General features: G+C 32.3%; 1 protein-coding gene across 5 annotated transcripts in view; it reads left to right on the plus strand.

Moving 5' to 3' along the window:
* Positions 1–17,050, plus strand: part of LOC142319084 (uncharacterized) — a 118,942-nt gene that overhangs the window by 14,373 nt on the left and 87,519 nt on the right. For all 5 annotated transcript variants that reach the window (XM_075355963.1, XM_075355966.1, XM_075355968.1 and 2 more), the window contains exons 3-4: positions 2,326–2,539; positions 7,563–7,829. In XM_075355963.1, the coding sequence (XP_075212078.1) occupies positions 2,326–2,539; positions 7,563–7,829 (481 nt within the window). The remainder of the gene's footprint in view (positions 1–2,325; positions 2,540–7,562; positions 7,830–17,050) is intronic.

The following is a 17,050-nucleotide window of genomic DNA, read 5'->3' on the forward strand; positions in this document are numbered from 1 at the left end:
TTATTCATAATTAATCTCATTAACACATTTTGTAACTCTGCTCCTTCTTCAGAAAATCACTCGCTGGAGGTCATCACATTATGATAAAATGAAAAACAAAAAACAAACACACACAAAGACATAACACAATCAACAACACATAAAACCATGCATAAACGTGACATGTGCACACCGTTGTCCATGTAGACTTGTTAACATATGAAATGCAGCCACTGCTATTGCCTGCTGCTATCCTCTGATTTTATCATCTTATCATAAATCAAATTGGACTGAAAGTTGAAATGACCTTTCATACGTGAATTAAACTATTTTTATGTGCAACATAAATTTCATATTCCTCATATGCACCCATGGAGCTACTTTTCTTACCTACATGCAGTGGTAGGAAATTAGTTTCGAAATCAGAGTTTGTATGACTGTGAGTCATAATGTGGTGCACGTAGTTAGATTTATTGGAAGCAACATTGTAGTTAGGCAGATATTCTTTGAACTGTTTTATAAAATACTATCTGACTGGCTATATAAAAACATTCAGAATGACCGCTGGCGATAAAATTGGAGGATGGCAGCAGGATGAATTGCTCTACATGGATGATGGTGTGTATTGTTGCGATTGATTTTGTTAGTGGTTGTTAGTGGTTTTATAGACTTTGTTTTTTCATTTTATCTTGATATGATGACCTGCAGTGAGTGATTTTCTGAGGATGGAGCAGAGTTCCAAAACACATTAAAAGTAAGTAGATACCATATAGAAAGTTCACATTGATGGATATAATTTATTAAATTATCAAATTGTGACTTGATACATTAAGATGAATCTTGAATTATTCATGCATGTTGTATAAAAGTTAATATATTTTAACCTTTTCACTGCTGTAAATGTATAGTTATGTTAGTACTAATATATCACTACTGGTTGATTAACATAAGCGTACATTTTTTAATTCATTGTAACTACTTGTTTTAATTACCATAGAAGTATTGCAGAATTTTTTATTTTTATTTTTTTTTGGGATAGTTTTGTTAATGTATAATTTTTTGTTTTGTGATCAGATAAAGTATTTTTTTAATGTGCATTGGTAACCAAAGAATGAGATTATTTATAAATTTACTTCCAGTAAATTCTAAAAGGGATCTCCCTTTTCGTTGATTTTTGTCACTATTTTGTGTTTTAAGATTTATAATTCTATGAGTTATTTTGTAATACATGTTTGAATATTAAAATATCCAAAGTTACCTTGATGAAAGTTATGTTTAACCATATAAATAGGATTGTTAACATTCAAAAGAATACTAGTTAAAACATTCAGGATTTTCTAATTTGTACAGTAACAGAGTCCTTGTCAAAAGCTTGTTCTGGATTATACAACACTCTGTGCTCCTTTCACTAGTGAATTTTTTACGCTTAAATCCTATTATCTGAATATCAAGGTATTGACCATGAGTATTATCTAAGACAGCATAGTTGGTTCTCTGTGAATACTGTTCTTCCAATCATCTCTTAACCAGCTGATGTGTTATTTGATTTTAAAAAAATTTAACCTTCGTTCTGTGAATTTTAGAAATTTTTAACCCTCCTCTTTAAGTCTGTTTACTAAATCTTTTGATGGTTTTAAGAATTAATATTTGTAGTATAAAGATTATAGCAAGTTTCTTACAAGCTCATAGTATAGTGCAAGACTGCTGTACTGGCGTTTTATTTTTTGTATTTAAAGTTAGGCCTGAAATAAGTTTGTTAAGTTAATTAGGGGACTGTAAATCAGCCACTGTTACCTATATTAAATATTTTAAAAATGGCAAAGAAATTACACAATTTTGTACATGGAAGCTGTGAAAGACAAACAATTTAGGCATCAGGATTGATAAATTAAAGAAAAGAAAAAGTAGAGTAAAAATTATTGAATTTTAGATTTGTAATTTCAGATTCATGAATAATTATTGGAAGACCAATGTAATATAAATAACCTTCAAAGTTTATTGAAAATTAAGATCTTTCATGAGTTTTGATAATTTGTGTAGCTGCACAATTTGTAAAAGAAGTGCAGCGCATCAGACAAGTAAACATGAAAAAATATTGGTTACTAAAATTTATTTATTCATGTAATAACAGTCTGTTGCCCAAAATAGTCACTATGATGAATTTGCAATATTGAAAAATACCAATGTTTGGTAATTGAATAATCAATAGTAATTGAACCTGAAACCTCCAGGTAAAAGGCAGAGGTGGTATCACTTCACTCTGGAGGTAGAAAATGTATTAGTTAAAATGAATTAATATTTATTAGTCTTGAAAATTGTTTTATTTTTTTGTATTACTTTTCCTAGGTTGAGAAATCTCTCCCAGGAAAACTCGAACACTAGTGCTACTCCTACAGTGCCTCGGTTTCAGCTTGCTGAGCATAGGTATGGCCGTGAAGAGATGCTGGCATTATTTGATTCAAGTGTGGTGGCACCAGAATCATTAAAACAAATAAATGCGTTATATGTTGAGAAAACTCTAACACCACTGTTGCTTCTTCAGTCTACAGAGGAAGAAATTGTAAGTAAAAACTTATGATAATTAAATTTTTATTACATTTGTGAATGTTACAGTTCGTTCTTTCATTAATACATTAATATTAATATTGATAATTAATGAAATTAATGTATACTATACAAGTTTAAATTATTATATAATTTTACTTACAGTGTAGTATTATATGATGTATTGTATTTTGAAAATACATGCACTCTTGTGCATGCGCACCCTAATAAAAATCATTCAAGCAAGTGCAGCAGATAGTAAATCATGGACCTCAGGGAATCAGTCATGGACTTCAGTACATACACATATACATACAAGTAGAGATTTTGGCATATACATATATATAGTTATATCTGATTTATAAATTGATGTAAATAACTAAAGTTGTATGGAAATGTGGACTTCACCTCATTTTTTTTTTATATCAGAAGAATTCTTTTTCAAAGTTCTGGTTTTCATTCCAGCTTTGGTTGCTGAAAATGCTGGTCTCATATCTTAAGAAATATAATCTTCAGGTTGTTTAAAAAAAAAACGGTGTTAACTTAATCAAGGAATTAAAATACACTTAGTTAATCCTTCCGTGACTTCTGCACTGTACATGAATAAATATAATATTATTTTAATCCACGATAAAGCTTACATTGCTCTTTTAAATAATTTTACTATACTTTTTTATCAATGTGTGACTTGAAACCGAGGAGGGAAACAAGAGTTCTAGTAATGCAGTCTTTGAATGTGTAAAATGTTTGTGAAATATACTTATATTCTAATTTAGGACTCCTCCAAGTAATATGAATCAAGCATTCACTTAGAATAAATAAACAGTGGTAAATGTAAATATGAAAAGTGTGGAAAGTGATTGTATTAGGGAGTTGACACCACCACTAACTGAAAAAAAAATTGTTCTACACATTTCTACCATATATATTTTTTTTTTAGTGGCTTATCCAGGTACAATGGATACATTCATTTCTGTTGTACTTGAATGTAAAATCATATTCAATTCTTTTATACTTGTCTGTTGTGCACGATAATTGTATGTTACTAAAGTTCTAAAATTATTCATAATTTTCTTTTCTCAGATTATCGAATTTAGTTCATATCTTTATTTTAGCAGTGATTTAAATGTGAGACACCATCACTGTAATGACTATCAATTTAGATTTATGTTGCACCATAGTGGCTGAGATGGTGTTTAACGTCATTGTTCTCAGATACTTTAATATTAGTTCATTGTTTTAAAATCTTTGACTTTTTAAAATCTTCTGCAAACACAATTAGCATGAGGTACAGAAATTATTCAGTGATCTTGAAAATGTATTAATTTTGTATTTTATTTATACTAGCCACCTGACCAGCATTGTGTATGTCTACCTAAATATCTATCTTGGAAAGTTAGCTTTGCATAGTGGTTATATCATTGAGATGTGTAACAGCCATTACTTTGTTTCCATTCTGTTTATAATGCAATGAGTCTTGTTTAAAAAAAAAAAATTCTTGTTTATTGTTAACTAATTTGGGCAATGTAGATTCTTTTATTATTTCCATGTTCACTATACCCTCAGTATGTATAAAAGTATCTCCCATATTATATACTGTACTGCTGATCAATTAGTATTTTAATTTTAACACTGTTTATAGATTAAACTGAGTGTGATTATGATACTGCTTATTTATCAATTTCAATTCTCTTTGGAATGGACACACTCATCTCTTGTATAAAAATGATTTGCACATTTTGATAAACTGACATTAAGTAAATAACTGGTAATTAAGTAACTAAAATTATTTTTTTATATTCTTTGTTTTTTTCCACCTCAGAACATAAATATAATATATATTTAATGTACAAAATCTGTTAAATTCAGTTTTTTAACATTGCTTAAATTCAACCATTACATTATAAGTCATTGCCTTTTTACATATCTGTATAAAAGTAAAAGAATCTGTAGTAATTTATTTATTATAAATTTTCTTCACTGCTTTCATTTCCATCTGAGAAGTAACAATTTCTTTTATTAGATTCAACTATTTTTCTGATCCATTAATTTTATCTCTACTTGGATTATTCTCATTTGAATTACCAGTACTAATAATTTATCCATAGGAAATTTTTGCTCATTAGGAACTTGTATAAAGCCCAGCGTACAGTTAGTCAAAAGGTAACTAACTATCTTTTATGATGTACTTTGTGATTACATGTACAATGTGTTTATAGGATATTCGGGGATATCTTGTTTCAATGGGTGATGTCTTCTGTATCTAAAATCCAACAGAAGATCAATACCATATTTTTCAAAAAAGTCTATCCATGCACTCCTTTTCAACTTGGTCTGTCTGATATTACTGTTAGCTTCAGCTTCGTTGAATATTTGTTATTTTACTATTTTAATTTGTTTTGAATGCATTCACCGTCCTTGGGTTGGGTTTGTAACACTCGATAGGAATTGCTATAAGTTTTTAGTTTGCACCTTCAAATGTGAATGTAAATTTATTATTCTCTTTCATATTCAGAATACAGTTGGCAGAATCAAATACTCTAAAGCAAGCATTCACTTACCAGTAACCTTGAAAATGTATCTAGACTCTTCTTCACAAGAGATTTTGACTTCTGTAGAAGTTATGTCATTTAACTTTCCTCATATAATTATGTATAATGTTATGGTTATTGTTGGCATTAAAATTGTCACTTTCTACACTATAAACATTATGTATAGCTGTAATAAATTTAACAGCAGTGTGTGAAAGCTGACAGATCTTCTTACCTTCTAAATCTTTATTGCTTATGATGCTCTCATTACATTATTAAAATGTTATCATTGCTCATATTTAAGGAAATGTAACTTGCTTAATTAATTCTCTTAAGCAATTCATTACCCAATATTTCAATTTTTTTTTACATTACACACTGAAATTGCTTTAACTACAGACTGAGTTGAAAAGGAGTGCATGGACAGACTTTTTTGAAAAATAATGGTATTGATCTGTCGGATTTCAGATACAGAAGACATCACCCATTGAAACAACATATCCCCGAACATCCTATAGTGTACATGTAGTCACAAAGTACATCATAAAATGGGCCAACTACAGACTTTGCCATCATAATGAGATTCTCATTATAATGAGAATTAAATACGAACCTCAAAGATATATGCAGAATATTTTAGTCAATCTTTTTACTTCCGTTTATGAAGTAAAGGAAGTATTGTGATCATGAAAAATTTCAGTATCTGAATTTCAATGGAAATATCCATTTTGACCATCCCTGAATCCATTCTGACTAGTTTCGGCGTGATATTTGTAGGTATCTTACAAAATGATTATTTTCAAAAATTATTGGCCGTAGGATGTTGAAATTTTGGATTTAGGACTGTAGTAACATCTAGTTTGTGCACCTTCCCTTTTGATTGCAATCGATTGAACCAAAAGTGTCCAAAAAAGCCCAAAATCCAATTTTTTTGGATTTTAGAATTTATTTAACTACAGTAATAAGACCTCATTGAGAGCTTTTCAACAATGTATCATAATTTGTACTTATTTTCATTGGTTTCGGAGTTACAGCCAAATAAAATATTCATTAATGAAATATTTGGATCTTAGAAGAAGACATCTCCTTTTTTTTTAAATTTAAATATGTTGATTTATTAATAATTGTTAACCTTTCATTAAAAAAAAAAAAAATTAATGATGAATATTAATTTAAAAAAAATAAATAAATCAGAAGTTTTTAATGAAATAAAATTTTATGTACTTTTCATTAAAAAAAAATGTGTAAATGTAATTTAATAGGCGTTCAAGGAAGTCAGTCATGCCCGCATCAAATTTTTTAATTCATTCCCATGATGAAGTTTTGTTGGATATTCATCTTCATGTATTTTTTTATTAATCCAGTAAAGTGTGATGTTGGTGATGTTTGTTAAATTTTATTTAAAGAACACCTGAAGAAGTCATGGTCACAGAGAAAGCACTTGTGTGAATTTAATAGATATAATAATAAGCAGTATTTTAAGGTAAATAATTTTAATTTTCATAAATTTATTTTAAAATTAAAATTTTCTATTTGAAGATTTAAGTGATTGTAGAAGATAATTATCCGTATTACACTCTCATTGTTGTTAAAACTGATTCTGAATCATGATAATTGCTTCTATTATTGCAGTGTAATGTTAAGAGCTTTTATTATTATAATCATTATGCATAATTTTTGTCCCATGACCAGTTAAACATGTTAAATGATTGACTTATTTCTTTGGCTCAAGGTTCAGTCAATGTATTTGTACTGTTTTTTTTAATTAAACATGGCTTTTAATTTCCTATAAGTGGTTATTAGCGAAGTTGCTGGTTGGTGTGCTAAACATTTATCTAAGAATAACAGTGCTTTGACTTAGTAAATAATGACTGATAAATAATTAGTGGGAACAAAACATTCATGATGCTGGTTGTAAAAAACTATTTTTTATTATATAATTCTGGAAGTTGCATTAAATGAATATCTTTAAAACATTGAAGAGATTACATTTTAAAAAGTAAATTAAATTTTACTAATAAGAAATATTATATAATTATTTATAGTATACTTATTTTATATTTTCATTATTACTATATTATTGTATTCATAATTTACTTTTCTGTGGTACATCTGAATCTGTGGTTATTGCAGTGTTAATCAACTGTTAAATATAGTAATTAAATAGAACTCGCCAATTCAGACACACAATTTATTTGGTGGTTTATTAATTAATATTCATATTAACCATCAATATATGTTATATTAGATATAATATTGTATTATGTATTTTTTCCCACAAATTATAGTAATAAATATGTTAGTTCTCGATATCAGTCTTTACTATATAACAGAAGTCCTAGTAAGTGCATCTTTTCATTTTGTTCTTCATATAAATTATAACGGTATGAATATGCACACAAAGTTAATTAATGTTGTTGTTTGCTCGCAAGTACTCTTTCATATACTTTAACAAAAAACTTAATATTAAATCTTATGACTTAATGCATACCTTTACTTTGTTTTCAGAGAATGTGGAATCGAGGCATAAATAGTGATGCTGTTCTGCGGTTAGCTGGTAAAGGTGGTCAGGGCCCAGGAGGTTCCTCAGTAGGAAGTTCTACTGGTTTAAGAGGTGGCCTTGGAGGAAGAGGTAGCTCTGTAGATCGAGGGCGAGGCCGAGGAAGAGGGTTTCATTATAATAGAGGCTTAAGTTATGATGAATCTGATGGTAATTCAGGTCCACCTTCCAGCTACTCCAGGAGCATTCGTAGCTTTGATCGTGATAGGATGCAGGTAAGACATATAGACTAAAAAAAAGTCTACACTCCAGTGTTGATTTACTTTTACAAAATCTGAAACAGTACAATATTTTTTAAATGTGCTAAAATATTTTATTTTAAGAATGAGAGATAAGGCATATTTTCTCACCTTTTGCTTATTTGTGTGTGTGTGCGCGCATGTGCGTGCACATGCAAGCTTTTTCTTTTTAATGTTATGTAATAATTTATATTTTATTTTATTATCTACAGACCATCTCAATTACAGTTAACGTGGAAGATTAATTTTGTAGCATATAATTAACTGCCAAGTCTGATTATACGAGGGTAAGTCAATTATTATCTGCAATTTAGTTATATTTTCGTTTATATTGGTAGTACTGTTGTGTTGCGTAGATGACGCATGCGTGGTTTAATTGTTATGTCTGTGCAGATTTGATTCTGCTATGTTAGTTCCATTATCGCTGCCCTGACGTTAACCATAGCTGCTCTGCTTTCTGTTTGCACCAAAGAAGAGCAACGTTCAGTGATCCGTTTTTTGTGGTCGGAAGGTGTATCAGGGGCCAAAATTCACCGATGACTTTCAGTACAGTACAGGAACTGTTGCCGCAACGGAATGTCTATGAATGGATTGAAAAATTCAAAAATGGTCGCACAAGTGTTACGCATGACGAAGGAGCTGGATGACTGTTTATCGCCACATATGAGGAAAACATTGAGCGTGCACATGACGTGGTTTTCTTGGACAGACAGTAACTATTGATGAAGTGGCACATTGTCTGCGAATTAGTCACAGTTCTGCCTACGAAATCATCCACAACAGATTTGGGTTTCATAAAGTTTGGGCAAGATGGGTCCCAAAACAACTGGCACAGCTGCATAAATAAACGGGCTTGGACTTCTGCCAAAAACATTTGGATTGCTATGGTAACGAACGATCTTCTTAGACAGAATCATCATTGGTGACGAAACATGGATCCATCATTATGAGCCGGAGAGTAAACGGCAGAGTATAATGGAAACATCCAAATTTACCCTCCAAAAAAATGTTGAAGACCGAACCACCCACAGGAAAACTGATGCTTACAGTTTTTTGGGACTTACAAGGCCCAGTACTGGAACATTATGAGGAAAGGGGCACGACAATAAACAGTGCATGTTACAGTGAGATTCTTACTGCCACGCTGAAGCCTGTAATTTGAAGCAAACACCGAGGACTGCTGTCAAAAGATGTTGTGTTGTTGCATGACAATGCCCGTCCACATGGCTGAAATGCTCCAGAAACTCAACTTTGAAGTACTGGCTAATCCTCCGTGTAGTCCTGATCTTTCCCCTTCTGACTACCACTTGTTTGGTCCACTCATTAAGGGGCTATCAATTTACCTCGGACGAAACAGTGAAAGAAGCAGTGCATTCCTGGCTCGCAGCTCAACCGAAAACCTTCTTTTATGAGGGGATCAGGAAGCTTGTGCAATGATGGATCAAGTGTGTTGAAATGCAAGGGGACTGTGTTGAAAAATGATGTACATGTAAGTTTCCTATTTGTATTGCAATAAAATTTATAACTACATTGCAGATAATTGACTTACCCTCGTAATTTGAACCCAGAGCCTTCCAGATGAAAGGCAGCGATGTTACCATAACACCATGGAGGTCATCAATAATAATGATGCAACAGTATTGTTACTAAAATGGTTGTCTTATCACTTCTTCAAAAATAAAATTTAAATGAATTCCAAACTTTAGGTAGTGCCAATAATACTGTATTCTAAGATAAAATTATTGCTATGCTATTTCATTGCATTTTGAATTATTGTGTGAAAATCTGAAAACAGTTTGTTTTCGAGTTACAGCAAGCAAAACCTCCTGTGAGTTTGGGGAGGGGATCTTTGCAAATGAGTAGTGGGAAGAACATAACCCCACAGTGTCTACTGCTGGTTATATAAGGCGACTAAAGGGCAACTGTCCATTGGAATTACCTCTTTCCTTTCTTTTCTTCTCTCTCTTCCTTCCCTTCTCTTATATTCCTTCTTATTGCTCTACTATCATGGCTGTTGTAATGTTTTACAAGCTGCAGCTGTAACCCAAGGTGGAACTATGCTGATGGGTACATGGCTCTATGTAGTGAGTCTCAAACGATGCCGTCTGGGCACCTGGGCGAATCCAGTTGTAGTTAGCTCTAATCTCTGTACACGTGGGCTCTGCAGGAGTGGTCCTATGTTTTCCCAGTACTCATGGAACCAGAATTATCAGTCCTGAAACAATATCCATGATGGTTAGGCTGGCAGTCATCTGACAAAACCAACGCTTCTAATCTTTTGAAAAAACCTTAGCATTGTCAGATGAGGATAACAGTTTCAAAGAAAATAATTTAAGTAGTGAGACATCCTGTCTACAGTATAAAAACATTTAAATTGTAGTTCTTCAAAATAATCAGGAAGGTGGCCCTCTTCATAAGGTCTCCCTTTTTTTGATCAATAAAGTAATGTTCAAGTGGTTCCCCAAAGAATGTCAGGAAATTATAGACAGATCGATACTGATAGAGATGTTTAGTGATGAGCAGAGTTGATCTCTTTTACGTCTCACTAATTGGGCAGTATAAACGTAAGTGATGTGGCATAAAACCTTGATTACCAGCTGAGGTGAAATTTTTTGCTGGGATCTTCTGGAGTTTGACGTTACTGAAATTGCCATTAAGCTTCTTTCCCGGGGTTTGATGAAGCGGTTAATGAAACTTCATAGTGGGATGGAGGAATCTACTTCTTCCCTTATATTAATGTTCAACCTTCCCATATCCCCAGTGAAAATAAAATTAGGTTACCTGTCAGTTTGAAAACAATCATTCATTCATTCCCAACCCATGGTGGTGATATTTAAAAAACCAATCAAGGGTATGGTGGACACATTACAAGATTTGCTCAAAAACAGCAGTATGTGCTCAATGTGCTAAAGATCATAACAACACTTTAACTACCAAGAGGACGAAAAAATGTACTAACTGTGGTGGATCATATTGAGCTCACCCACGAGATTGCCCTATTTTTAAAGAAGAAAAGTCAATTCTGAAAGTTTGTATCCTAACTTTTAAAGGAGAAAAGTCAGTTCTGAAAATTTGTACCAAGCAGAAGCTATCTTTTCTCACTGCACAAAGAGAATATAAAAATACTCTGAACTTCTGGAATCTGGTTAAACCAGATACCTCTTTTGCTGCCGCTACATCAAAGCAAACCCCTGAAATGAGGGTAATCAACAGTGCGGATCCTGCTGTGAATTAAAAAAGCTTATTCAGATATTATCTGTTCAAGTTGCTTTGCTCACAGCTACTTTCGGAACTAAGTAAGATTAACTAGAAGTCAGTAGTTGCAGCTAGTGAAATCACAGTTAGTGGGACACTTCTCAAAGTTCCTCTCCAAGGTTTTGCTTTTATACGCAGGTGTAAATACAGCTGGCAGTAAGCCATCTAATAAGCTCCCTCCTGTTAAGGGAGTACACACGAATATATCCCCTCTGTGTTGTCTGCGACTTTCCATTTTTCATCACCTTGCATGCTGGAGGATATGGTTGAGAAACTGCCTGACCCCAGGGCATCTGATTTTATTAAAATGAAAAATTCTAAAAAGAAGAACTTTCTACTAATTTTATTTTCATGGTTATAATGCTTGATAGCTTTCATACAGGATGCACTCACAGCATATATTTTGTAATCCCCTTAATGAACATTATCTAGTGGAAAATATTTTGGGTCTTTTGGTCCTGTATTGAAGATGTTAAGAGTATTGATGTGCTCTCAAGAACCTTTAATAAAGTGCTTCAAAGAAATGCACCTCCTGCGAAAAGTTGTAGTTACACTTAGTGGCTATTTCTTTGAGAGACATGACTGTCTCATAGACAGTAGAGAAAGTGACGGAGTTGCTATCTTTATGTGAGATGAGGTATCAGTATGCAAGCACAAGGATATCACTAGCTATCCTCATCTCTGCTGTCCCATAAAAATCTCTTGTCTCTTTTCACAAATTCCATCCCTGTCATTAATAGTAGAGATTTTAATGGTTACTATATTTCATGGGGGCTGATTAATATTTCTTTTGAGATAATATTATAGAAAGAGTGAGACAAGATTTGGACCTGACCATGACTGAACATGCCTGTTTATGCCATCATAGTCTAGTTCATTGTCCAACATAGATCTCTCTGTATGCTTACCAAGTTTACTCCCTCGTCTTAATTGGTCTGTTTGTGAAAACCTTTACAGCAGTGACCATAAGCCAATTATTATTGCTTTTGTGTCGGCTACGTTGTGAACTAAAGGCCATGAAGATGAATTATTGAAATAGCAAATTTAAACGGTTACTATAAATCCTTCCCATCACTGTATAACAATAGCTCTGATGATCTGGATCAACTAACTTTACCTTCCTGGTACTTGATAATGCTAGTCGATACATTCCTTAAACATCTGGAAACCCTAGTAGGTGTTTGTTCCTTGGTGGAATGATGATTGCTAAAATTCAAATAGGAAACTACAGCAGGCACTGTGTAAATTTAATTGCAGACCTTCAAATGAATATTGAATTAGTACATTAAGGTCAGAGTGATATGGTGTCTGGTATTCTTGGATGATAGGAGAAAGTCATGGACAAATTATGTAGACACCAACTCGCACACTATTACCACATCTACTGTGTGGAAGAAGCATCATGCAATTTGTGGTTTGCAGAAGCAATCTATTCTGGACTTCATATGGAAAACTTCATATGCCATCTGTGTTGCAACTGACTTGACAGATTGTTTTTGTGTGGTGTCTCTCCCTCTCTTTATTATGTACTAAAGAATTTCAGAAATATTAGGTTGCAGATGGAAATACTACCACTTAATGTTGTTGATTTGGTCATGAATTAAACACTCCTTTTTCATACAGCGAGTTGTATGCACTAAAAAACTCACGCGACACCTCCCCTGAACGTGACAACGTTTCAGTATGCTATGATAGCATACTGAAATGTAAATTCGGCACTACATACACCTATTGTTTATTTATAATGGTTTGTTCTTTGCACAAGTCTTCCTACCCATCTGGTAAAATGCCATTGTCATACCAGTACTTAAATGTAGTAAAGGCAAAGCATACCCCTCAGGTTGCCTGAGGGGCTATCTCCTATCAAGCATTCCTTGACAAGCATTTTGTGCAAACTATTGGAGAGGATGGTGAATCACAGGCTTATGTAGTATTTAGAGAAATGTGCCCTTATATCTCCAGATGAGAATGGTTTCCACCAAGGAAACAGCTACCTAAAACACCTTTCTGCACTTCCAGCCCTTGTTGTGCTACCTTCTTTGAAATCAGGAAGGCGTTTGACAAGGTCTGGCAATGTGATATTTTAAACACCCTTAAAGAAAGGAGTCATGAGCAATATGCTTGCCTTTATTACGGGGTTTCTTAAGTGGTGACATCTTTTTGTGTTCATGTTAGAGATTCTATGTCGATAGCATCACTTTGAAGAATGGAGTGCCTCAAGAAAGTGCACAAGTGCCATCTTGTTTGCTACAGCCATCAATAGTATTAATAAATGTGTGTAGCTACCTGTTTCATGCTCTTTATTTGTTGATGACTGTGCTATATATATATCACAACCTGTTCAACAGCCACAGCTGAGAGACTACTGCAGGATACTATATCATAACCTTGAAGCTTGGTCCAAGATTACTGGCTTCACCTTCTGAAGACTAGTAGTCATTCTCATTGAGAATGACTAGTAGTCATTCTCAATGGTGAGAAAATTGCTTTCTCCTGATGTTAAATTTTACATGTGTCAAAAACAAAATAATTAAAGTAGATGTGCTGTGAGTTCTTAGCAATACTAATTGGGAAGCTGATTGATACTGTTCGTTGCGTTTTTATTATTTTTTAATTCAGTCTTTGTTTGGATTAAGGTAGCGTTGTCTACTCTTCAGTTCTTTGTTTAAGATGCTGAATGATGTACATCACGCTTTCTTTTGTCTTGCTACAGGTGCCTTTAGATCAAGTATTGTCACAAGCATACTTGTTGATTGCAGTGAGCGATCACTTTGGGGTTGATGGGACCAGCTGCTAGCATCTTACTCTGCCTGTCTTAAAGGACAATCAAATCGCCTGGTTTATAAAGTAGTCCTTATGATCCCTCACAACGATATGAAGACCATCCACATTACATTATACAGCACCAGTGAGAATTTGTACCCAGCATTTACTGTATCTTGTAGATTTTGACACACATATTTTCCCAACCTATTTCTGTTCATATCCTCTGGAGACTCGACCCCATAAATTTTAATTTTGATGTTACCATATATAATAAAAAAATCAATTCCTGTTGTCTTTCAGAAATGTTTTACAAATTTTTCTGAAGCAGCTCATGTGCAATAGTATACATAGATGAGTTGAAATGGAATGATACCGTTGGGTAGGCATTTGTCGTTAATGACAGAACCTACATGTTCAGTCTACCTAGTATTACAAGTGTCTTCACTGCTAAACTGTACACCATCAATAAGGCACTCTGAATATCATTAGCCCAAAATACCGTCATATCCTTATTTGTAGCAAAGTGTAATACACTCCAAGCTTTAGATGATATATACTATAGACATCCTAGTATCTAGTTGTCTTTGTATCTAGACATGATAAATTTCAGTGCCAAAATCTACAATGCAGTTGCTGAGTTGAACCATTGTAACACACCAGTGATTTTCTGCTGGATTCCTAGCCATGTGGATATTACTGGTAATGAATGTGCAGATTCCACTGCTAAAGACGCATTTAGTTAACTCTTTTACTACTGGCGTTAGTACTGCTGATTCTATTAATTCTTTAAAACATACTATTCAAGCAAAGTGGCAAGGTGACGACTGCTGCAGTAGGTAATAAGCTCTGACACATCAAGGATATCACGGGACTCTTCAAGTAGAAAAATTTGCCGAGAAGTGGTCCTCTGCCGATTGCAATTAGAACATATAGAGCTACTCACAGGTAATCTGGTGTCATCAGAAAACACAACCCTATATGTACGATGTGAATGCTGTTTGACTGTGTGACATATCCTTGTGGATTGCGTATGTTATGTGGCCTTGCGACGTAAATTTAGATTGCCAAGAAACATTCACTATATCCTAGGCAATAATAAAAATGTTCTAGACCAGGTATTGTTATTCCTATGAGGAATTTTATGTTTCATAGAATTTGATGTTATTTACCATGTGGCACCAACCATCAATTTTTTATTAAATTCTTTTATTTGTGTTATTTTACTCTAGTGTTAATCATTTTTATTTTAATCTTGGTATTATTATAGTTTTAATCTTAGTTCTTTAATTTTTTTGTTATCTGAGAAGGGTCCCTTTACGCTTATCTTGGACTTTATTAAGTTTTATTTATATTTATTTAAATTTTATATTGCTGTTTGCTGTTTTTTTTTTTTAAATAAAGCATATCCTATTTTTCCGATTTCGATTCTGATATTAGTTCTAAATTTTTGGAATGTTCAGCTGTAGGTACCAGTTGTAATTTTATGTTTTGTTTTAATGTAATTTATTTTACATTTGTTCCGGGTGATGATAATGCAAAAGCGCTTTTCATAAAAAAAAGGGCCTGATTTTTGCCCCAGTAGTCAAAGGAGACTGTTATATTTAAATACTTTCAAAAAATTGTTGTTAATTGGATGTTTTTGTCTTGAAAAGGTAAAAAAGAATTTGGTTTTACAATGAAATTGTGAGTTGGTGGAAGGATCAGAGAAAATTGTAGGAAAAACCAAAATAACTTATCTAAAAGAACTTTTTTTTTTTATTTTGAATAAGTTTATTTTGTTAAAGCACACATAAAAAAGGAACTTATAACAAAATTTATAGAGAATTAAATTCTGGAAAAATTGTTAGTTAAATCAACTGAAAATACGTAAAAGTTTAAGAAAATTGACTAAAGTAAAACAGACAAAAAAATGGTAGAAATTTAAATCAGATAAAAAATCGTATATATAAAATAATTGCCAAAAACATTCTACTGTTAAAAAAAAAGTAAAAAGAAATTATTAAAATACTTAATTTTTCAAATGTATTTCATTACAGTTAATACATACAATGGTTCGTTTAATGTAAAAACCCTGTTTCTTAAAATTTCAGCTGCATTTTTTTGGTTAACTAATAATACTTTCTTGTATAATCTTGTATTAACCAAAATTTTCATATGATCAGTAATCAAGTGGATTAGGTCAGATGACCTTGCAGGCCAGTTAACTGGTCTGTCATGACCAATTTAATGTTTAATTAAGATATAGTTAATTCATTTTTAGCTTTTTCACAATTAAGTATTTACCCCCATCGTGTTGGAAAATCATTGTCGTCATCATTTTGTTTGTAGAGGAATAGTTTCAAATGAGGTAGTTGGTATTTTGCAAGAAATTCTACATGCAAATGTCCTATATAGTTATTTATAAAAATTAATTTTGCATTCATTCGTTGCCAGTAATACTACAATAAACATTAGCTTAAACCTTTGTTAGAAACTAGTTTTAACTATATTATTATCAGGATTATTTTATGAATTATTATTGTTAACTAAATTTCTTGAAAGAAATTGACTTGCTAGTAAATAAAATGTATTTGCTTTATGATAGTTGTATTGGAACAAAAGATAGAAATTTAATTAATACCAGCAGTGCAAGATCTCAAGGTAGTAAATTCTGATCAATTTGCAAACAGAAAAAGTAAAGATTCTTTATAGATTATTCATCAAACTTTACTGTGTTTCAAACCAGAATGGAAAATTCATTTAAGTTGAATATTTGATTAATGTTAAGCTCTTTGTTGAACTTGCTGAATTACATCGCTTGTGGGATTAAATGGAATATGAAGATGATAGAAATGAACTAATCATACTGAAATGACAAAAACCAAACTTTTAGTGTTTTGAAATCCTCTTGTTGGAAATTCTGCTTGATAATCACAATGTGCAACTAGCACACTTTAATTACAAAATCTGTAAACAAAAAATATGCATGTTTTTCATTAAATTATTAGAAAAAGACTTTTTTAGAATGCAGTATTGTATTTTATTCACTTTTGTAAGCTTACGATATTATTCAAATACTGTATATAAAACTTAATTGCTGATCAGCTGTTAATATTGCAAAATTATGAAATAAACATTTTCTCAAACAATTAAAATGTTTAAATTAAATATGAATTTCAAAATTTTTTTATATTACA

Source organism: Lycorma delicatula, chromosome 2, assembly GCF_047948215.1.
Source record: "Lycorma delicatula isolate Av1 chromosome 2, ASM4794821v1, whole genome shotgun sequence".
NCBI lineage: Eukaryota > Metazoa > Arthropoda > Insecta > Hemiptera > Fulgoridae > Lycorma > Lycorma delicatula.